The sequence below is a fragment of the Nycticebus coucang genome, chromosome 12 (genome assembly GCF_027406575.1).
Source record: "Nycticebus coucang isolate mNycCou1 chromosome 12, mNycCou1.pri, whole genome shotgun sequence".
NCBI lineage: Eukaryota > Metazoa > Chordata > Mammalia > Primates > Lorisidae > Nycticebus > Nycticebus coucang.
In genome coordinates, this window is record NC_069791.1 from 44,119,552 (window position 1) to 44,143,605 (window position 24,054).

The following is a 24,054-nucleotide window of genomic DNA, read 5'->3' on the forward strand; positions in this document are numbered from 1 at the left end:
AAACTTCCTGGTTTATCTCAGAGAAAGACAGATAACAATTAGGTATACAGCCAATCCAGAGACAGAAAAAAGAGACTTGTGTGAAGGTGTTGTTGGATGTTTCCAGAAATTTTAATCTGATACTAAATAAATATTATTAAAATTACAAAAAATCAATCAAATAATTGTTAATATTATTATTATACTTTCCAGATGCAATTCTCCTTCTCATGAATTCATAGTATGGAGAGCAAAAACTCTTTCACTTATGTGAAAGTATAAGTAATTGCATCCCAAGTTTCCTTCTATTTTTGGATCTGAAAGATATATTTATTTCCCAATAAGCAAAACAAAAATTAACTTTGTAAGAAAAAACAAACTTGAGCACTTTACTAGTACAGTAGTACACTTTGGACATAGATTAGTGACTTACAAGATTGTCTAATACTGTTAAACTCTCTAGTGAAATACTGAATTACTCAAGTAATAGTATTTGTTTTACGCATATATGTTTGCATGTTAGTCACTTTAAAGTCTTGAAAATCCAGGGCTTCAGTGTATATATAACAACAATTTAACAAATACAACACTAATTTAATCATCTCATTTTCTTTATTGCCCATGTTGCATATACAAAAATGCAAACAACAAAATATATAACTAGAACTGAGTAAAAAAAAATTACCAGTTGTTTCTATATGAAGTCACCTGATGGAATCTTGTTTTTTTTTTTTTAGAGACAGTGTCACTTTATCACCTTGGGTCACAGCAACCTCCAACTCCTGGGCTTAGGCGATTCTCTTGCCTCAGCCTCCCAAGTAGCTGGGACTACAGGTGCCCGCCACAACGCCCAGCTATTTTTTTTGTTGTTGCAGTTTGGCCAGGTTTGAACCTACCACCCTCAGTATATGGGGCGTCCTACCCACGGAACCACAGGCACAACCTCATGTGATAGAGTCTTATGCAGAAATGGACATTTTAAAAAATAAGAAATAGAATTTTCAGAAATAAAAGGAATCATAAAGCTTTTAAGTTTCAAAGAAAAGTAATTATTTATCATCTGAGCTTCAGTTAGCTATCTGAGTTTCCAGAAATACATTTTGAGGTCTACAGCCAATCTGGGTAGATTGACATGCATGGTGACAGAAAAAAAGAGGAGGAGGGGGGAGGAAGTATTTAAAAAATTCTTTCAATATGATATTTTCAAATTATAGAGCCAAGAAGAGAGAACATAGTTTTAGATTTTCAGAACTCAGAAAACTTTGTTTTAGACATTCAAGTACATTATATGCACAGTCGATGAATGAGATGGCGAATAAATGATCAGAAAAGCTGTATTTTAATTCATTACAGATAAGAATTCAAGAGAACCTATTTATGACGTTGGGCACCCATCATTTGTCCTCAGTGGTTCACTATGACCTAATAACATAGCGAGAGAAAAAAGTGTAAGGAACCTTATCTGGGGTATCTTGACGTCTAAAAGAGTTCATTTTCACTTGTAATAAAATCTCTGTTCTCTCCATGAGAGTAACAAAGCAGCATGTCCAGTCCCTCCCCCAGCCTGGTCCCCCCTCCCCTGTGTCTCTGACAGGCTCTCCCTCCTCACTCACCCCCTGCGCACCTCCCCCACTCCTTGCACCTGCACACTTACATCCCACTCTTCTTCCAGGGTGAGCCACATACATACCTCTGTTTGACCTCCCTCACCCCCTTTTTTAATTCAACATCATTCATTCATTTATTCCTTCAATAAATACTGAGCATCCACCCTCGGCCAGGTACTCTTCCAAAAGCTGAACAAACAATAGTGAACACTATGGACAAAGTCCTTCCTCCACGAAACCTAGTTTCAATGGAGGAGCTAAATAATGATAAAGATACAATGTAATATCATGGAGCCAGTTAGAGTTCTCTGAAGAAAAACAAACTGGGTAAAAGTGAAATATTAGAGTGATGGGGTGATTCAGAAAGACATGCTGAGTAAATGCCCTTTGAGCAGAGATTAGAATAAGATAAAATCTGCATTTATAAAAGGCTTGCCATGTACCATGTATTTTTTCTTACACTAATTTTCTCAAATCCTTACCATAGTTCATCATGGGAACTCCCTGAGTATAATAAAAACTGTCTTCCAGTTGGTTATTGTGGCCGTAAAAGAGAAGAAAGAGAGGCAAAAAATATTGGCTGATGTAAAAAGCAAAAAGTGGTATGATGGAGGATGGAGCAGAACAGATGACAAGCTTCTCTCGTTTTATCCTTAAAAGAAGTTCTATAGATTTAGGGGTAAGAGTGGATTTGGGTTACACGGATGAGTTATACAGTGGTGATGTCTAGGTTTTAAGTGTACACGTCACCCAAATAATGCCCATTGCATCCAATACATTTTATCTTTGTAAGTTATCAAGTCTGTTGGCATAATTATGGGGGGGTGGGAGACGGCAGGACAGCCACATAATGCTCTGCCAAAACCAGGGATGGAAGAAACGGGTGAAAACTACAACCAGAAATAGTTCCAGACCTCAAACCAGACCAAACCAAACAGCAACAACCACCACACAAACCCCGGCTACCTAACAGTGAAACAGTCACTTCTCAGCTGTTGGTAATTTGACTATGACTAACTGTGACACTAGAGACCAGATCTAAGTGTTAGCTTAAAGTTTGAAGCTGATAATCTTTGAAACATATAGTTTTATTCAATGACATATGCTGAACAAAATAGACTTTTCTGTTAATTAACTCATATATTCAGATAATCACCTTGGCAAACAGTGTTAAACTCTATGTTCCATTTCTTTTTTTAAAGACAAAAAGCCAAAGAAACATTTTGTACGTGCTATTACCAAAGCCAGAGTTAGCACAGTTCATAAAATAAAGAGAAGATGTATTTTTTTCCAAGAGAATTTTTTTGAATGTAGTGTTTGATAAGAAAGTTGTAAGGGCTTGCTTTCCAAGCAAATTCTGGTTCTGAGATTTACATTACAGCTGATCTTGAGGCTGTGCTTTCCTTAACATTAAGGTATACTTCTCATTTATAAAAAAGAGAGAGAGAAAAAGCAGTGTCTAGTGTATGAGCATATTGTTTCTTAGAGTATAGTCACTGTTCTCCTGAAACATTTTTACAAAAAGGATATGATAATCAAATAAACTTGGAAAATACTCTACCTTATATTTCCTTTCTGGAAGACAGAAAGCTTATTAACATATTAAACATTATGAGAAATCCTGGCATAGAAAAAAATGAATACTAAGTTAAACAACGTTAAACTAATTATTTCCCAAATTCTTGTCAGCACAGTGTTTATTTTTAATCGATCTGTTCATACTGCAAGCCTCTTTATGTCTCATGGAGAGACATTTTGGGAAATACTGCTCTATACACATTTTTATTGTTCTACCATTTGCTTTGCCTATTTTTTTCTTACAACATTTACTTTTTCTTTCCTTCTGTTTATTGAGTGCATACTGCCTTCTAGGCACTGTTCCAAGGATTTTATGGTGACTATCTCATTTATTCCTGACCATAACCCTATGAGATAAGTACAAGAGATGACTGAAAGAAATCCAGAGAGGTGAAGGAAATTTCGTAACACCCTACTGCTGGTAAGTGGGACAACTGAGAGAGATGGTATTGAAATCAGATCTCTCTGACCTGCTGTTGTGATTACACTGGGGCAACTTTTTTTTTTTTTTTTGTAGAGACAGACTGTCACTGTACTACCCTCGGGTAGAGTGCTGTGGCGTCACACCGCTCACAGCAACCTTTAACTCTTGGGCTTACACAATTCTCTTGCCTCAGTCTCCTGAGCAGCTGGGACTACAGGCGCCCACCACAACACCTGGCTATTTTTTTGTTGCAGTTTGGCCGGGGCTGGGTTTGAACCCGCCACCCTCGGCACATGGGGCCGGCGCCCTACTTACTGAGCCACAGGCGCCGCCCAACACTGGGGCAACTTTTTAACTCTTTAGCTTCCCAGCTCCACACAGACTAACAGCCTACCTCAAATTTCCCAGTCCAAAGTTATTTATTCCAGACCTCTCTGTTCCATTTGATGCTGTTGGTCAATTCCTCCACTTGAAATTTTCCCATCCCCAGGTTTCCTTGATCCTGCTTTTCCTCTTGAACCTTTCTGGCTGTGTCTTCTTCATCTTCTTGGGTTCCTTACTTGCCCACCATTGAGTGTTGCTGCCCTGTAAGACTCCATCCTGGCCCACAGCCCCATTTCCCTTTCCCTCTGCTGAGAAACCCCATTCATATCCCCAGGCTTACCCTTTAGACTCAAGTCTGAAGTACCTGTTTTTTTTTGTTTGTTTGTTTTTCACTTGTTTCTTTTTGCTTTTGCTTTTAAGTATTTTAAATTCGAAGTTTTACTACCAAACCCATCTTGTCCCGTATCAGTCAAGGGCCCATCAGGACACTCAGAGGAAATCCCAGAGAATTATTTAATGAAAGGACTATTATCAACCGTGTGGAGCAGGAATATTGGTACTGAGTAGGGATTAACAAAAGTACCAGGGACTAGCAGCAGGGAGAAGCTACTGCCATCCAGGGAGAGAACTGTTTCTGGAACTTGGCTCGGGCTTTAGCCTTATAAAAGGGGCTGACCACAGAATTAGAAAACCGAATGAAACCACTGCCTGACAGGAGCTGGCCAGGGTAGAAAATGGGGGAATAAACGCTTGGATTTCTCTCTCTTTCTAGCATTAATTTTTACTGGTGCCTTCTAATGGCCAAACTCACTAGAACCCAGAGGGCATGAGGATTGGAAGAAGCAGTTCATACAGGGAAGCTTCCGGCACTGGAGAAGGGGCTAAGTTGAGCTTGAGGGTAATGAAGACTGTTTATCATACATGCTATCATAAGGTCACTAGTCTCTCAAATAAAGGGGCCAGGGATACCCCTGGCCTAGAAATTACCCCAGGCCAGGGGTATCCAACCCTTTTCATTTCTCTGCCTCACATTTCTTCTGTCAGAAGAATAAGAGTTATTTTGGGCCACGCATTAAATACACAAACTCTTATGAAAGCTGATTAGCAAAACAAAGGTCCGTGCATACTTTTCATGATAGGAGACACCACAAGTAAGCAAAAAAAAAGTTCTCATAAAATCAGCAAGTGGCCTGTGGCCTACAGGTTGGACACCCCTGCCTGGATTTTTCTTTCCCCCGTTTCCCACATCTAATCAGTCTTGCCAACTTAGTTATTTTCACTCCTTTAGTTACTTTTAGCACCACCTTAGCATCAATGTTTGTCATCTCTTAATTGGATAATTACAATAACCTCCTAGCAGTGTAACTGACTGCGACTAGGCCTGCCCCACCTTGGGCATAGCCTTTCTTGCAGGCAAAGAGCTCTATCTAAAATGCTAATTTTTCCCTGCCAATCCCTTGATTAAACCCTTCAACAAGGCCCCTTTACCTAGAGGATAAAGATCCTACTTTCCGGCATGGCATTGAGAATTCTCCCTGATCTGGCTCCTATTGCCCTATATCCTTTCGGATATTATTTGAATTTCCCAAAACACTCCCGAGCTTTTCATAACATTAGGCCTTTCCTCCTGCAGTTTTCTTGGCCTCTATACCTATATCTTTCAGACTAACTCATATTTATGCTTCAAAACTCAGTTCAGGCATCATGTTAAAAGAAGTCGTTTCCCAAACCACCAGATAATTAAGTATCCTCTAGCATCCTCCAGGTTCTTCTATTTTAAAAAAAGAAAAATTGACCACATTTTCACGATATTTTCTTCTTCTGTGTCTATGTACTCACTTTGCCATTTGGGGTGACTCAATTGAGTGTTATTCATTCCCATTCCTACAATATCTAGTACAATTCCTGTCACAGAACAAGTTCTCAACACCTATTTAGGTTGTATTGGTAAATCATTATTCTGGAATCTGAAAGGCAGACCTAGTATTGAAGAATAAAAGAAACTTCTCAATGTTGCCATTTGGCTTCGCGGAAAAATTGGCCAGCCAAAGAATATTTATGGGATGATCTTTCAAGAAAACTAAAAGACAAAGAAAGATTAATTAGAAATTAAAGCCAGGATCCCAAAGCAGGAATGTTGGAGTTCCTCGAAATAGAATCTTGATTCAGAAAATAAGTACAAGGAGTTAGGAACCAGACTTTGGATAAGTCCAAAGACGCGAAGGGTACTGAAGATTATTTTGAATTCTTTGGCATCTGGTTGGTATATGCCAATCAGAAGCTCCTATGGGTGGAACTAGGAGGGAACTGCACAGTTTGGGTCAGTACACAGGCCCAAAGATGGTCTGATATGGGTTAGGGGGAGAGAGAACCAGGGACAGAAATTCCTCTGCACTGTATTTGGTCAATACAGAGTGATACTGAAGGAACATTATTAGGAGTGTATAGACTTGAGATATTTTCTCACCTATTCACAATTTGCTTACATTAAAAAGTTAGTGAGTAAAAAAGAGAAAAATAAAACAAAATGAAAGTCTCAGTTATCTGAAAACACAGTTAAATGAGATAACATAAAAAGAAAAAACATACATCATTTAAATCTCATACACATTACTATTAACAAATATAATTCAGATTTTGGACCACTACATTGTATGTATATAATTTGCATTTTGTTATTTGCTATTAAACGTACAAGAATTACCGGTTTAAAAACAGTATCATTTGGTTTTAATTCTCTTTAAGATGGGAACAGTTTAGTTAGAAAAATGAGCTGCATAGCATCCCTATTTAGGAAGGGTGAAAAACCAAATACATAAAGAGTGTTTGATGTGGAAACACATTTATTTGCATATAAATAGGAGGATGGCAGTATATTTGTTTTCATCACACTTTGTTCATTTCATTCTCTAATTTTCCCCATATTCATTTTCTTATGGAAATTACCTTGCATATAAATCGTAATACAACTCTCCAGGTTAAAGTCCTATTTCCAATTCCAATTCTCTGTTTCTGAAATACATAAATATATCAAACATATATCATTTTTCTCTGTTTCATCTCACCTTCCTGACAAAAAGGAAAGGAAGAACCTTTTATCAAGAAACCTCTACAACCTTGTTTCAAAACATCCGCTTTTTGTTTGGTGGTTTTGAAATATTCAGAAGAAAAAGGAGCTGGCCTTTAAGTAACTAGAATGCCTAAGGAAAGAAGAAATCTTTCACGGGGAAATTCGATTCTGAAAGAGTTGAGAATGATTTTCTGACATAGGGATAAAATGTGGTTTTACTTTTAGAAATAAATTTGAAGGCACTATATGCAGAAGAAAAAAAATTGGTGCTCTAGAGTCCTAGGATGAGATTGGGAAAGGGAAATATTAGGAGTAATTAGTGATAGCAGATTGTAAGGGAGGTGTTTAAGGTTATTCCCATGGTCTTTTTACTGGCTGGTGGGAAGTACCTGGAGCCTGGTGGAGTCAACAGCACCAGGAGAGAAAAGGCCAATTGTCTCCTGTTCTGCCTCCATCTCAACCCACCCCATTCACCCTCTAACTCACTTCACTCAGACCCAATACCCTTGTTTGGGTTGTTCACATTAATGATGCTAGTGCACCGAAGAATCTCTTCCATAGTTACTTAAACAAAAAGAACAGATATTAATAAGTCTTAAAAGCCACACTGGAAGAGTTCTATAAGACACTGATTTATAGACTCTGGACTAAACACCATCATTGTACAACCAAGACCAGAGTACAGGAAAGGCTTTGTCTCTGAAAAAAAATGTTCTCACAAAAAATTAGAGGAACTTCCACTAGGAATGCAGAAATCTTGGTCGGTTCTTGTTGGTTGTGGTCATGGGAGAAGGCTGACATGGAACAGAAGGCAAAAAGATTACTTGGAATCTGGGTGTTGGCTGAAGTTGTAGGTCTATATGGGTTTTAAAAATACACACACACAAGCCCAAAACCACAAAACCATTTCCCTGCGACATCAGCTGCTACTTTTTAGATGGTGACATTAGACAGCATGAGAGGCAAGATTAATGAATAAATAAACAATTGGAAGTATTAAATTTTTGAAAAAGAATAATTCATTGGTTTTTTGATTTATGATTTTAATAAGGTCCTAATATAAGTAAAGATTGGTAAAAAAAAAATTTACTAGTTATTGAGTGCATTGTAGCATAGTTATTTAACTCACATGGTTAATTATCTTATGTTTTCCTTGATGTGTTTACTGGTCAATATGATAATATTTCACAATTCTCAACCAGGAGCTATTTACATAATGCAGAAAATTTGAATCCTGCTTATTAAGATTCTATTGTATACTTCATACTGCATACTGGGCACAGTGGAAGACAAAAATTAAAATAGACATGGCTGTATTTCAAAAAGATGTATAACATACTTGGAGTGATTAGATAAAAACACCAAGTATTTTTTAGTAAATAATCATTGCTTCTAAAATATCACATCACTGAAGCTGTGCATGTGGAAGCATTAAATAAAGAAGAAAAAAAGAAATAGACATCTGTGGTCATTGCTGTTAAGCTTCCTATTGTACCACTCTGCTATATTATAATGTTTTGTATAGGTGCACAAGCTGTACCCAACACCAAAGATCTTTTTACAAAGAATCAAGCTGGAGTTATATTTATAAGACTCAGGAACTAATCTGCTTACAAGTTTAAATGTCTTGAAGTTAGATATTTACATGCTAGAAATAATGCCACGTTTTAACAGAAAGTACAGCTCATTGATTTTAATCACTTACACATTTTCTTTGGGGTCAAAATGAGGCAGAGATGTCCAACAGTCTTTCATAAAACAAAGAACAAAAGCAAACATATGTTCACAGTGGGAAGGATTATCACTCAATCACCTGTAGTAGCAGGGCACAGTGAGTCTTTGCCAACTTACACAGGACTGTCACATGTAAAGGGCATCTCTAAAAGGTTGGCAATATCATTTATCAAAAGAGCAAATTGACAGAAGAGTTAAGGGTAGGAAACTTCATTGTGAGGAGAAGGGTCTAGGTTGCTCCAGAGATATGAAAGGATCATAGTTCATCTGCCAGTACTATGTAATATACTCATGAAACCTCAACACAGAAAGTAAAATTTCTTTGTGTGTGTGTGTGTGTGTGTGTGTGTGTGTAAGAGAGAAAGAGAGAGAGAGAAGGGGAGAGGAGGCACAGGGACGTGGAAAGGCAGACAGACATGGAAAGTGAATATTCCTCTTCAATAAGAATAGAATGGCTAGTATCGTAACACTCATGCTTTACAGAATTAAAAGTAAATCTCTTTCAGAAAATAGAATATTAAGAGCCCTTTCAAATTTAATGTTCTTTGATGGTATCTTAGGTAAAAGCAGAAATAAAGGAAATATAGAGAAAGGGTTAAAAAAGAAAAAAGGAAACATGCTGAGACTACGAGTTTGGAGAAACATTCCAGTTGACTACCAATAAGCAACATTTCAGGGAAAGCAGGCTTTAAATTCCTATGATGTTATATTCTACAATTTACATCTCAGTTGACAAAGTACCAATGTTGAGCAAACTGACACAGGAAGCCATTTTCAGGGAAAGGTTTACTAAAGCTGAGCTAAGTGGGAGAAGTGACATTGTTTTTGCTGGGAATTACAGGAAGGTGCACAAGTGGTAGACTCACCATTTGAAGTCCTAGAGAGAAGACTTTGAGATTGGTATGCTCCTTTTTGATAACAGAGTTTCATTTTTATTTCATATATGTGTGTGTGTATGCATACACATATGTGTGCGTATATTTATATGCATATGTACATATATTATCAATATTTGAATAAAATTAGAAGTGTTCATGACCAACATTGTATTTATTCAACATTATTTATGCAGATGTTAGCTTCATAATATTCAGTGGATGATTTAGAAAATCTGAGATATAAAATTATTTTTTTATATGTGCCCATCACTAATCCATGGATAAAGAATGATACTCAAAGACTTTCAGGGCCAGTCACATTTAGGCTCCCTCAATGAAATTGGTTAAAGGCATTTACACTGTATCAACCTTTCAAACTTTCCCACCAAGAAGAGCCACTTTTTCACTTGTGGAAAAGGTAAAACTATAAATTAAGCCTCGTAATCAATTTTTTCTGATGTGTAATCATGGATTTTCACTCTTATGTAGGGAATACTAATATGGAGTAGAGAAAAAAATTCTGGTTAGAATGAAAACTAAGAAGGTGTTTTTGGGGGTCAGGGAGATAAGGGATGAAGTTGGGGAAATGCTTTATTTCTCATTCAGCACATGGGGGCCTTTTTAGATTTTATTATTGTGATCCAGTTGACAATTTGGTATTTAATAATGGGATTTTTCCACATTCCTGTAACCACATTAATGGTAGCTCCATTTTATTTGCACTTATTCAGTATCTCCAAATTATGGAGATTTTACTATCTGCCACGTGGAACTATTTCCTAAATGTAAGACATTACACTGGTGTCCAGTTTAACACTTTTAACATCTCTTGCCAACTGTACCAAAATATGATTAAATAAAATAACATGGGGAATATCTGAAAGACTGTCACCTAGCTCTGTGTGTGTGTGTGTGTGCATTTTTTCTTTGTTTCTTTCCTCTGGCATATTTTATGTTCAGGTGACAAAAATATTGCATTCATATAAAATAAAGAGTAATGATTTTTCTTACAAAGTTTTTGTCCCATTATAGTGATACTTTTTTAAGTGGCAAGCTTTGTCAAGGCATTTACCTTGTGATGAAGTTTACCATAATCAACTTTACCTGCAAACGTTCAGGAACATACCTGTTATTGGAAACAGCGGGGGAAGTCTATTACAGTCCCTGCCATGGCCATTTGGCTTTTGCGGACTGCATTTTCTAATTCCAATCTTGAGTTTTGAGTTAAACTTTTGCCATATTTTTTACCTTTTAATTGCAGCACCCTCACACCACTTCTAAAGTAATCATTCTTTCATTTCTGGGATTCTTATCCATTATGAAGAACTCAAGCAAAAAACTGCAGTTGTGCCAATGGTTAGGTTTAGATTAGATGTCCTGGCTGTTACTCAGTAAAATGTACAGTCACTTGATTTCTCATGTTGGGTTCACGACAAAGTGTTGCATGGTTCTAATAGTTATGACAGAGTTTGACAAACAGAAAAGTGACTTACAGACAACTTAATAGGTCTCATGCATTTGTGATATGTACTGAAAAGCAGTCTCCTAGAGAAAAAAACCTATAACCTAGCTTATTATTCACCACATTTTAAAAATAAAATTATTGTCGATAACAAGAGATAATGCAAAAACCTATCAAATGGAATTTATACTCATGCACTGCGTTGGTGTGTCTCTCTGAAACTACTCTTTTCTATTTTCCGTTATGATATATGAACACGTGGATATTTAAAATCATGCTGTTCTTACTTCCCTGGATCTGTTCTGCTATGTTCTTGCCGGCCATTCATAATTAATTGGGCATATAAGCAAGAAATGACTCTAATAAGAAAACGTTCGCATCCGTTGAATGCTTCATCCTTTTCTAGGGTAGGTACCCTGTGGTGCTGAAAGGATAGCTCCGGGTCACCTGTCGACTTTCTCGAGTTTGCTTTGCGCGAAGGGAAAGGATGAATAACAGAGCTAAAGCAGACCCTGCGAAAACGCACGTGATAGACAGCCACTTCGTAACTTCACAGCACCCCCCACGAACACATCTACCGGACCCTTCTTCAAAAAATCGACGGTATCATTATCAAACTGATTTTTTAAAAGCAGCCCTTTCATTTTTCTTAAAGTAAAATCCGGAAGCAGCACATTCCAAAGGAGAAGGGAAAGATTAATTGTATATATTTTTCTACTATTCGAGTTAAAGGTAGCACGTCCTGTAAATATAGTGGAGAAAGTCTAGAGACTTTCTAGAAGGAATTCTCAGGGTGGAGGCAAGAGTTGGAGAGAGGAATCTTCTCCCGGCTCAAACTGACACTCCTTATTCAGAGAAAACCCTGCCCTGGACCCAGCCCTGCCAGTCCATCTATGGCCAGGGAGCTGGGTCTTCTTCCTCGCTCACCCAGGGCGTAATTCCAGCAGAAGGTAAATTAAGACAAAGCAGCCGCACGCTCCGTGGGGGGAGGGCGGAAAGGTTAAGCGGCGTTGGGGTGCGGTGGGGACCAGAAAGGAAAGTGACCTCATTTAGCCTGAGAAAGCGCTGTCCAACAAGCCCACCGTTGACGTGGACATCAGCGTGGGTAAACGAGCACAAAGGGCGAAAGCTGGAGGGAGCAAACTTCCCTCATTCGTCCACCCCCCCAGCCTTTAAGACACCCAGGAACCCACACACACAACCACAACAAAGCGTGCGCCCGGGCTGCACGGCTCGCGCTGCCCGGGGCCAGGCGCGCGGCTCCCGCACGGCAGAGCGGGGGCTCCGGAGCGTGGCTGCTGCCTGGATCGCCGGGGGAGGGTGGGGTAGAGGAGCTCCCCTACCTTGAGCAGCACAAAGAGCCAGAGTAGAGGCAGGAGGCGGTGGCCACCGCGCGTCCTCGTGGGCAGGTGCCCCATCACTGCGTGGACCGGGACCCCGGGGGACGGCTGCGCTAGCGGGCTCCCCGGGCGGCAGCTCACAATGGCGAACTGGGGCTGCAGCCTCACACCCTGGGCGCCGAGGTTGCGGCTGGCGGGCGCATGCTGCCTTTCCAGTACCCCCTGCTCCTGTTCCCTTCCTCGTCAGCGCCCGGGGTCCTCCAAGAACGTGCCAGGCGCTGCCGTTCTTTAACGGCTAAGGATGGAGAGGGTGGGGATTGGAGTGGGCGAGGCTCTGCCGCCGCTGCCACCGCCTCTGCGGGGTCCGCGTGGAGAGGCAGAGGCGGGGGCTGTGCTGCCCAGCCCGCAGCGGTCCTCTGACAACAGGGAGGCTCTCACTAAGAGCTGCGACTCATAAAGTGAAAGCGGCACCCGACCCTCCCACGGGGCGGCCAGCTGCTCCGGCAGCTGGACAGCCCCCACTGCAGGCTCCGCCTCAACCCGTCCCACAATCTCTGGGACTCAGGAGTTCCGTCGGTTTCCCCTGACCCCTGTTACGACGCAATGGGACCCCAGACCCCAGTTTTCTCAATGCTCCTCTCATCTGCCCTCAGTTGCAGTCATAACGCTGGAGTGGTTTGATTGTGCAGTATGCGGGGGGGGGGGTGTGTGAGATGGAAGGGTGTTTCCCTCCCTTCCCTGGCTTGCATTCTCCCCATCCCATTTAAACACGCTCAACCTCTCCGTCCCACACTCATCTAGAAAGAAATTGCACAATTATGTAGATTTTCCGCGTGAAATCAGGAGTTCTTGTGAATTTCAGACTGTCCTATGATACAAAGTCTGCCAGGGCTCCTGAAGCTGAGTAGATAAGGGGGTGAAATCACCGTATTTTGCATACAGTTGACCCTTGAAAAACACAGGATTGAGTCTCACAGATGCACTTACACACGGATTTTCTTCTACCTCTGCCATCCAGGACCCAGCTGACCAACACTTTCTCCACTGGGGGCCTCAGCCTCCTCAGCCCGTATAAGGATGAAGACCTTCGTGATGATCATGTTGTAAATATATTTTCACTTCATGTTGTAAATATATTTTCTCTTTTTTATGAGTTTCTTAACAACATTTTCTGTTCTCTAGCTTACTTCATTGTAAGAATGCAGTATGTAATACATGTAACACACAGACTAGGCAGCAGTCAACAGTTTAAGTTACAGACAAGGCTTCCAGTCAACACTAGACTATTAGTAAAGTTTTAAGGGAGTCAAAATTATGCGCAGATTTTTGACGCACAGAGCTCAGCCCAGACCCTGCTGTTTATAACTTTATTGAATGATACTGAATAAATGACTCTGGTCATTATTTAGAATAGAAAGCACCTGCCAAGTTGTGCACCCCCAGTCTATTTATCTATCCCTTTTGTCGCTATGTGTATTTTGGGGTGCACTGTTCAGATATAACTGATTTCTGATGATCATGTAAATTACCTTTGCTGTGTTCTGCAGTAATAGACCTTCCTATTTATCCTTGAGACATGCTTGGGGACCCCGAGTCAGGCAAGGTCACCTTGGTCCTGAATATAAGCAAAGGCGCCAACTTTGTCTCTGTCACACAGCTAGGGAGTAGTGGCCTGAGAAAGGACCCATGGCTGTTTACTCAGCATTTTACTGGAGGAGCAGTGGCCACACAACACACTAATCATTGTGTTGTTGTATGTGTGTGTCTGAGAAAGTTTTCGATTGAGTATATTTTCCTGAATATACATGAAACATTTAGAGCAGGAAATGTTCGTATGCATAAAATATAGAACGATGGTCTGAATTTATGTGAGAATATTATCTTTGGCATCTTCTTTCAGAGGCCTCTGTTGTTTTCGCCTCCTTTCCAATCTCAAGCTCACTTGAGTTACCTGCAGGACCACTCTCTGTTGGCCTGGACCTTTCCTTTCTCTTGGGAAAATTTTAGCTGCTCTTTCTCTCTATAGGTCAGACTCATGGACTATCTGAAAATTTTATCCTTGGTATTTGCATTTATTGGGATTTTCATTTGATGTATTTTCCCCTATTTTGATGCTCCAGAAATAGCATTCTGTGTACACCTTACCCTAGAAGTAGCTATAAAGTAATCTAATCTCTAGAATGTAGGATGTATGTACCCCTAGGAACTAGAAGATGATGTAATCTTTTTAAAGTCCTACAGACTTTAGGATGTTTATGGGCTAGTGGCAAAATGACATTCACAGGATGCCAACAATTCCTCTTTTGAGGAGAGTTTGGTTTCAAGGATGTGTGTATCTGTGTTGTGAATTATGGTTCTAAAGGGGTTCATTGTATGGATGCGCACATGGAGTATTTATGGTTAGAGGCTTTCCTGAGGGTTTAGGGCATTAGAAAACAATTCTGACCATACATTAAACTTGCAAATGCAAAATGAATTTTCACAATGATGCATAAGCAATCCTATTTTTCCTATGTCTTTTTTTTTGTCAGTCACTTGTATCACAATTTGCTCTTTCTGCCCTTGTATATAGGTACATACAAACCACTTTGGAAAAACAGTAACAGGAAACTGTAAGTAGTCAACCATTACCCAGTAAAGGATTAGTAATTGGCATTGCTAATATTTTATTAGTAATACTGTGATTAAATGGCCTGAAGACTGAAGGTATTATTTATAATCACAAGAAAGTTCCTTTCTAAAGAATATTGTACATAACTGTTGATGGACAAAATAGTTTCATTTGTTTTTATTGCACTTAAAATATAACAGTCTGATGAATTTTCCTAGAAGAGACATTCATGAAGAATATGAATGCTGGGGCGGTGCCTGTGGCTCAGTGAGTAGGGCGCCAGCCCCACATACCGGAGGTGGCGTGTTCAAACCTGGCCCTGGCCAAAAACTGCCAAAAAAAAAAAAAGAATATGAATGCTGCTCCATCAGCAGTGTGGGGGTTTTAATCCATAGAGCATGTAGTGTGTGTGTATTTTAAAATATTGACTGGCTTTTCAATACTTCCAAAGGTATGGTAAACTTTATTACATTATTTTCAAGGCCCCAAACCAACAGGCACAGCCAGAGGCAACATATATTTCATAAAGGAATTTATGTTTCACCAATTGCTTCAACACGTTTGTTCCAATTTTAATATCACAACAATACTGTCAGGTAAAGAGGTCTGAGATCATTATCACCTACTGATGCCTGTAGTGCTGCTTTTCCTAGAGAAAGCCCAGAATCTCTTATACGCTGATAGATAAGGATTTAAAAATAAATTCTTATGAACCAAAACAAATATCTGTACTTCCTTTGAAATAATAATCAGATGATTAATGATCAAGAAACTGGAAGGTCTGCTTTAAATTTGTAAGAGTTTTTTTAATCAGGAAAAGCAATCTTTTCCTAAATACATAAAAATGCATCCAATCCTATGTGGTTCACATCTATCTCTTCTATAGAAAGAGAAGGAATAGCAGCTACCGAGAAGTAGCTAGAATCCCTGTGAGAGGTTTAATGAGGAGTCAAATGGAACTCTTACAGTGCCCTTGCCAATGAAGCTCAATTTTGTCCTCCAGGGACCAACTCTAATGTAGTTCAGTGCGTTTCGTCCTGGCTTCCACCACTGAAATAGCCTATGAGGTTGTCAGCAGTTTTGGCATTAGAGAGTTGCATATACAGGGGATGCTCAATGACAAATGATTCACTTGATATGGAATGCTGATAAAAACTCACGTCATTGATCTCCAGATTACGTTCCACATGAGAAGCTGTAATAGCCATTCGGTTTGTCATCTGCATTTCACATATGACATTTTTTTTAGAGTATATGAACTGTAGATTATATGTAATATGTTGTTAGGATAAGATGACCAGGCAGCATTTTGATTTTCAATTTATTTGAGAATTTTCAAATTTCTTTTCTCTTGATGAATACTGGTTTCTTGCCTAAAAAAGGTGTTGACAATCGATAAATTTTGCGCCTTTCAAAATGAAAATGATTGACAACTCTCAGGTGAAGAATATGTTCCAACTGCCAAGACTTATTATTCTTGCCACAATTGCATAGCAGTGAAATACTCTACAGAAGATGATTTTTGCTTTTACATAGAGACTCTTTTCCTGTTACCTCATCTTTTTCCCTAAACAATTTCTATTAAGGGATCTGTCTTATTTGTGCTTGACTCTTACATGGTTTTTTATAAAAAATCAAATAAGAATATTGCATTACAAGATACAGGTTTTACAACACAAAATCATCTACTGAAAGGAATAAGAAAACATATAGAAAACAGGAGCATATATTTATCATTGGACACAAATTGCCAGGTATTGGATAAACAAATCTAAATTAGGAAGGCAGATTGACATTTTAAAGCTATTTAAAGGAAATAACCTTTCAGTTATTAACATACTATAATGTTACAACTGTTTGTTGTCAACATTTCATTTACTTGCCCTAACATTTTGATAAAAGACACTAAACAGTCCAAAGTTATGCAAGTTTATCCCATATTTTAATTATATGTGATTCCTTGGCTAGTGAATTCTAGAATTTTTTTTTTTCTGTATTCAGACATTACTATCATCTACTTGCTTGGCTTTTCTTCCTAACTAGGTTACTTAACAAATTATAACTTAAAGTGTTAATATCTTGCTTGGTAGTAATTACTTTAGCTTAACAAAAAAGCAACAATAGAACTTGTGTGCAATTTATAGCAAAAGCAAGACAAGCTATTTATTTACTAAGTGGAAATGATATGTGCTGATCCTTCACTTCTTACAAATGTATAACTACCGAAAATTTGGTGATGGTAATCTCAGGTACTTTGTAAAGACTAGGAAAACAATCATAGGATTCAAAAATGTACTGCCTTAATTGCTAAGGATTGTACCAACAGGGATGATAATATTGCATTGACATTTATATTTCAAATCAATCACATCAAATCGATTTTATGCTAAAATGGCAAAGCTCATGCTATTCCCAAATCTAACTGTGAAAGAAGTGGTAAAGATGACTGGAGTCTGAATAGGGGGAGGGCATGCTGCTGCTAGATTGGTGTTGTCATCTGTCTTACAAGAAGGATCTAGAAGAAAATTCTTAAGGAAAGCAGGAATGTTTTGGAGAAACTTAATGATGCTCCAGGGAAGACTGAAACAACCTCATAAAAAGATGGAGAGAAAAGACAAAACATTGCAGTCACACATGTCTAGCTAGGCTTACTTAGTGCGAATATCCGTAAGAGGAGCCATCGAGAGAGGAAGTGGAATGTAAAGATTTCACTTGTTTGGTAATTTGAAAATGTGGAAAAATCACAAGGGTAAGCACTTAACATACATTAGAGGATGATTTGTGTGAACTCCAATCAGGAATCAATATGTGTCTCGCTCTACAATGACCATTTCCAACCTTTTCTGATCACCTGACATATTCGCTCCCTGCCCTGAAGACTCCCTCAGTGCTGTGACTTCCCCTTCCACCCTACAGAGACACAGAGGCCATCGGGTGACAGCCTCTTCATCTTCCTTGACAACAGGTGTAATCCCACCCAAATCTGCCTCCCATTCTATCCCCTCTGTCTTGCTGAGAACAAGACGCTCTCTCTCAATAACCACGAAAGTCTAGTCTTGGCATTTATCTCATCTATTTTCTGGAGCTCATTCCTTCCAGCCCTCCTTGTCCTCTTATTTTTAACCTCTTCCTTTTGATGGATTCCATCTGTTGGGTTTTTAGCACTCTATCTTTAGAATAGCAAGGGGGAAAAAAAAAAAAAACTTCACCAGAGCCTTCCCACCCTCCAGCCTCCCCTTTTCTTTCTCCCTTTCTTTCATCCCTGCCACTGTCCCTCCAGAGTAATATTTTTCAAAGTGTTGTATATGCTCTGTGTCTCCTTATCTTTAATCTCCTATTTACTATTCAAACTACTCTCTGTGGCTTCTGCTCCCACCATCAGACCAGCCCTGCTTTCATCAAGGTCCACTATGAACTTCTTGGGAGAATACACTGTGCTGGCTACTCCTTTCCTCCTACAACACTATTTTTGTTTTTCTGTGATTTTCCATAACTTTGCACACCCTGGTTTTTCTTCTAGATCTCTGTAATCTCCCTAGCTGGTTCACTCCCCTTGCTGGCCATTTAGTGGCCATTCATTCTAGACTCTCCCCATTTTCCTCTGTATTCTTGCCCTACCCAATCTAATCTTCAGCCATGTCTTCAAACTCTTCCTCTATAGATGATCCCCAGGGTTCTATCAGTGGCCTTAATAGAACACTCTTTTATATTCAGACTCAGAAAGCTAACTGCATACATGGACTTCCTTCAAGAGTTACAAACATCTCTAACTTAAACAGGTCTGAAAATGAACTCATAATAATTTCCTACAGAAATTCCTATCTCTTTAAATAATACCAGGACAAACTACCAACACAAGCCAGAATTTAACTTAGATGTTCACTTGGTTTCTATGTTGACAATATATACTTGGAGAGGAGGTGAAAATTAAAAGACAAGATGGAAAGCTACTAGATAATGCAGGTAAGAAACAAATGTGTAGTGGAGTTGCTAAGAATTCCTGCATATAGAGAGGCTTTTGTAGATATAGAAAATAAGATTTGCTCATGAACTAGACAGAGAAAAGGGGGGAAATGAAGGATGCACGCAGGTTTTTGGCTTGGACAGAAAGGATCACCATCTGGAAAAGAAGAAAGGGTGGAGATTTTGTGGGAAGACTAGCTCATATTGGACATATCAATTTTGAGGTATTTATTGAATCTAAATAGAGATATTAAGTAAAAATGAGACAAATCATTCTGGAAAGAAGAGGTTAGATCTGGACTAGAATAATACATTGTGGGAATCCTCAATGTATAAAATGGTTTTTAAAATTCTAAAATTGTCTAAAATCACTAAGAGAAAGTATGAATACCAAAGAAAAAGTCCAAAGACTCATAATTAGTTCAATTTCTATTTTCTGGCTTTGCAAGAATGTAGCAATAGGATCTCTGGAAACAAATGAAGAGAAAAATATTCCTTCTCCTCCACCTAGATGCAGACAAATTGTCCCCCATACATAAATCCATAGAGGATTTCTCTTCAATAGCTATGATAGTATAATGTGTTTATAGAGCGAGTATCATAATCTAACTTAATAAGAGAATCCAAATATGTAAATGTAAGTAGATACCAACTTAAACATTTCCATGTGTAAATGTGATGTATTAAACATTTTGTCAATAGTGTTTTAGTGTTATTATGCTTAGTATTTCTTCTACTATTATGTTATCTAATATTTAGTTAGCAAAAAGCCCTCATTCATTGATTTGTTCTCTTATTCAACAGATATTTATTAGACGTTTATTGTGGGTCAAGTATTTTTGACTAGATCTTGTGGCTATAGCATAGTTGGCTTTAGCATTCCTTATTCCTTATGTTTTAAAAAACTTGCCTTTGGATTTAGTTGAGCAGAAAGAAAGTGTGAATATGGTTATTTTTAGAAAGTTAAAAATAGATATGCAAAAATCCAATATACTAGCATCTACTATTTTATAACTGCAGGAATATCAGCAAAATTTCATGTTAAAAGCTTTGTTGTAAGAGCATGACATTTAAAAAAATCCCCACTGCTGGTACATCCAAGGATTTTATTTTTAAAAAATGGGCTGAGTTACTTTGTGTTCAAGAAACCAATAATATATTGGAGTTATGGGGTCCTTCAGTAGTAACCTTCAAGAGCTGAAAGATGTCCTGGGAATCTCAAAGCTACTAATTCTTATAAGTCTCCACTAACCCATATCAAACTACTGTTAAGTTTTTCATCCTAAACTAAATACACTGGCTTGTCCTTGATATCAAGAACCATGCTTCCATTTTTTTAAATATGAAACCTTATTGCAATTCATGGTCATTTTCAAAAGGATACTAACAACTTAAGGTAAACATTTAAAAAAAACAAAACCTGCCAAACATTTATTTCTAGACTCCAGGTTCTACAAATTAATAGACCATGTTAATGATGATCCAACAAAAGTTCATTTTCTATGGTAACATATGTCCCTTCTTAATCTTCCTTATGACTCTTGAACTTTAAATTTAAGTTTACTCTAAATTACCATGTCACAGAATATTAGGAAAAGCAGTAACTAAATGATCTGTACTTTCATTTCTTAAAAACAAAATATTCAAAGCTGCTCAAAGTTTTTCATAAAGCATGAAGGTACCTCCGGTTACTGAATTATGCCATGGAACTGGAGCATAAAGTAAAAGTAGAGTTCTGTATCAATATGAAGAAGGACACTTGTCTACTTACAGATGTGCAAAGACAAGTTCAAACACATGTCACACCCTGAGAAAGCGCCAAGGCTGCTCTGCAAAGAAATGAGAAAGTGCCAACGCTGCTCTGCAAAGAAACAGCTAGAAGCCTCATGCTTCTGGGCAATGGAGGTGAGAATCTACCAATATAGGAAGTTTCTGCTAGAGAGAATGTGAATCAACCCCAAACCACAAAATTTTAAGTATCATTATTTGCTCCTAGGAATACTTAGGAATTCTGAGAGATCGAATAACTAAATGTCCAGCTTTCTACAAATTGTTTATGAAATTTCCATATGCCCTCTGACCTGTGGAAAATAATGAATCTCCTGAAATTTGCTGGTCTGAATTCTTGTATGTTATATACTTAGAAAATAATTAGTAATACATGTAACTTTAAAGGTTAGCAAACATAAATAAAATAAAGCTAAGGAAAACTGAAAAAAGATGATAACAAATAAGTAAGCCTAACATCATCCACACTCATCCATATTATTGCAAATTGATCTCATAGAAGTTGAGAGTAGCTTACTGGTTACCAGAGGCTATAGGGAGAATGGAGGGGAGGGGAAGAGAGACTGGTCAACAGGCATAATCTTACAGTTATAGAGGAGGAATAAATTCTAGTATTTATTGCATAGTAGCGTGGCTATAGCTAACAATAAATGTATTTTATATTTCAAATAGCTAGAAGATTGAACTTGAATGTTCTCACAAAAAGAAAATAATAAATGTGTAAGGTGATAGATATGCTAATTATCATGATTTCATCATTATACAATGTATACATATATTGAACATTGCATTGTACCCCTAAAACATGCACAATTATTATGTATCAATTAAAAAATAAATGAGCAAACATAAACTAAACTATTGCTAAAATTATACATAAAAATCATACAGTGGGATTGATTGGATCAAGATGGCGGCCAAGTAACAGCTTCCTTGCATCTGGGCACCGTGAGTCTGGGGAGATAGGACTCCAGGCATCACTGGCTGGTGAGATCTACCTATCATCACCCCTGTGAGGATACAGGGAGTCAGCGAGAGACTTCTGGACCCCAAGAGGAGGACTAAAACAGTGGAAAAATGCATTTTTCTCTTTCCTCTCTACTTGGTGGAGGTGGGGTACTGTGTCTGACCAGGTTAGCAAAGAGCTGCTGACCTCAAAGGAATCACCCAACTGGGCACCCCCAGAAGGCACAAGAACTTAAAGAGCAAGAGGAAGTGAAAGGAAAATTAGGTAAAGAAAACAGATAAAAGAAATCACTCATGAGGAAGAATCTGCAGAAAACTCCAGGCAACATGAAGAACCAGTCCAGAACAACCCCACCAAGGGACCATGAGGTAGCTACTGCAGAGGATTCCACCTATAAAAAAAATGTTAGGAATGACAGAAAGGGAATTTAGAATACACATGTTGAAAACAATGAAAGAAATGATGGAAACAATGAAGGAAACTGCTAATAAAGTGGAAAATAACCAAAAGGAAATCCAAAAACAGAAACAAATAAGATGTGAACGATATGAAGAATATAAAAAGGATATAGCAGAGCTGAAGGAACTGAAACAGTCAATTAGGGAACTTAAAGATGCAATGGAAAGTATCAGCAACAGGTTAGACCATGCAGAAGAAAGAATTTCAGAGGTAGAAGAAAAAGTTCTTGAGATAACTCAGATAGTAAAAGAGGCAGAAAAGAAAAGAGAGAAAGCAGAACGTTCACTGTCAGAATTATGGGACTTTATGAAGTGTTCCAACATATCAGGTATAGGAATCCCAGAAGGGAAGAAGAATGCCCCAGAGGAATGGAAGCCATACTAGAGAATATTATAAAAGAAAATTTCCCAAATATCACCAAAGATTCTGACACACTGCTTTCAGAGGGATATCGGACCCCAGGTTGCCTCAACTCTAACCGAGCTTCTCCAAGACACATTGTGATGAACCTGTCCAAAGTCAAGACAAAAGAAAAGATTCTGCAAGCTGCCAGGAGTAAGCACCAGTTGACCTACAGGGGCAATTCCATCAGAGTGACCGCAGACTTCTCTAATGAAACTTTCCAAGCAAGAAGACAATGGTCATCTACTTTTAATCTACTTAAACAGAACAATTTCCAGCCCAGAATTCTGTACCCTGCTAAGCTAAGCTTAAAAATGGACAGAGAAATCAAATCATTTACAGATATATAAACATTGAGGAAATTCGCCACAACAAGACCAGCTCTACAGGAAATACTTCAACCTGTTCTGCACACTGACCACCACAATGGATCAGCAGCAATGTAAGAACTCAGAAAATTAAAGGACAGAACCTAACCTCCACACTAATGCAAAAGATAAAACTAAGCAATGGACTCTCACAAAATAAGACAAATAGAATACTGTGACACTTATCAATTATCTCAATAAATGTTAATGGCTTGAATTCCCCACTGAAGAGACATAGATTGGCTGACTGGATTAAAAAACACAAGCCATCCATTTGCTGTCTGCAAGAAACACACCTGGCTTCAAAAGACAAATTAAAGCTCCGAGTCAAGGGTTGGAAGACAATTTTTCAGGCAAATGGCATTCAGAAGAAAAGAGGAGTTGCAATCTTATTTTCAGATTCATGTGGATTTAAAGCAACTAAAGTCAAAAAATACAAAGATGGTCACTTTATATTGGTCAAGGGAAAAATACAACAAGAAGATGTTTCAATTCTAAATATTTATGCACCCAATTGAAATGCTCCAAGATTCTTGAAATAGACCTTACTCAGTCTGAGCATAATGATATCTGATAATACCATAATTACAGGGGACTTTAACACTCCTCCTATAGAGCTGGACAGATCCTCTAAACAGAAATTAAACAAAGATATAAGAGATTTAAATGAGACCCTAGAACAACTGTGCTTGATAGACGCATATAGAACACCATCCCAAAGATAAAGAATATACATTCTTCTCATCACCCCATGGAACATTCTCCAAAATTGATCATATCCTGGGACACAAAACAAATATCAACAGAATCAAAAGAATTGAAATTTTACCTTGTATCTTCTCAGACCATAAGGCACTAAAGGTGGAACTCAACTCTAACAAAAATGCTCGACCCCACACAGAGGCATGGAAATTAAACAATCTTCTGTTGAACAACAGATGGGTGCAGGAAGAAATAAAACAGGAAATCATTAACTTCCTTGAGCATAACAACAATGAAGACATAAGCTACTAAAACCTGTGGGATACTGCAAAAGCAGTTTTGAGAGGAAAATTCATCGCTTTAGATGCCTACATTCGAAAAACAGAAAGAGAGCACAT

The 24,054-nt window shown here is 38.4% G+C and overlaps 1 protein-coding gene across 3 annotated transcripts in view; it reads right to left on the minus strand.

The window, feature by feature from the left end:
* PTPRO (protein tyrosine phosphatase receptor type O) overlaps positions 1-12,829 on the minus strand; it is a 252,097-nt gene extending 239,268 nt beyond the window's left edge. For all 3 annotated transcript variants that reach the window (XM_053557322.1, XM_053557323.1, XM_053557321.1), the window contains exon 1: positions 12,400-12,829. In XM_053557322.1, the coding sequence (XP_053413297.1) occupies positions 12,400-12,474 (75 nt within the window). In that variant the 5' untranslated portion in view covers positions 12,475-12,829. The remainder of the gene's footprint in view (positions 1-12,399) is intronic.
* Positions 12,830-24,054: the final 11,225 nt, after the last annotated feature.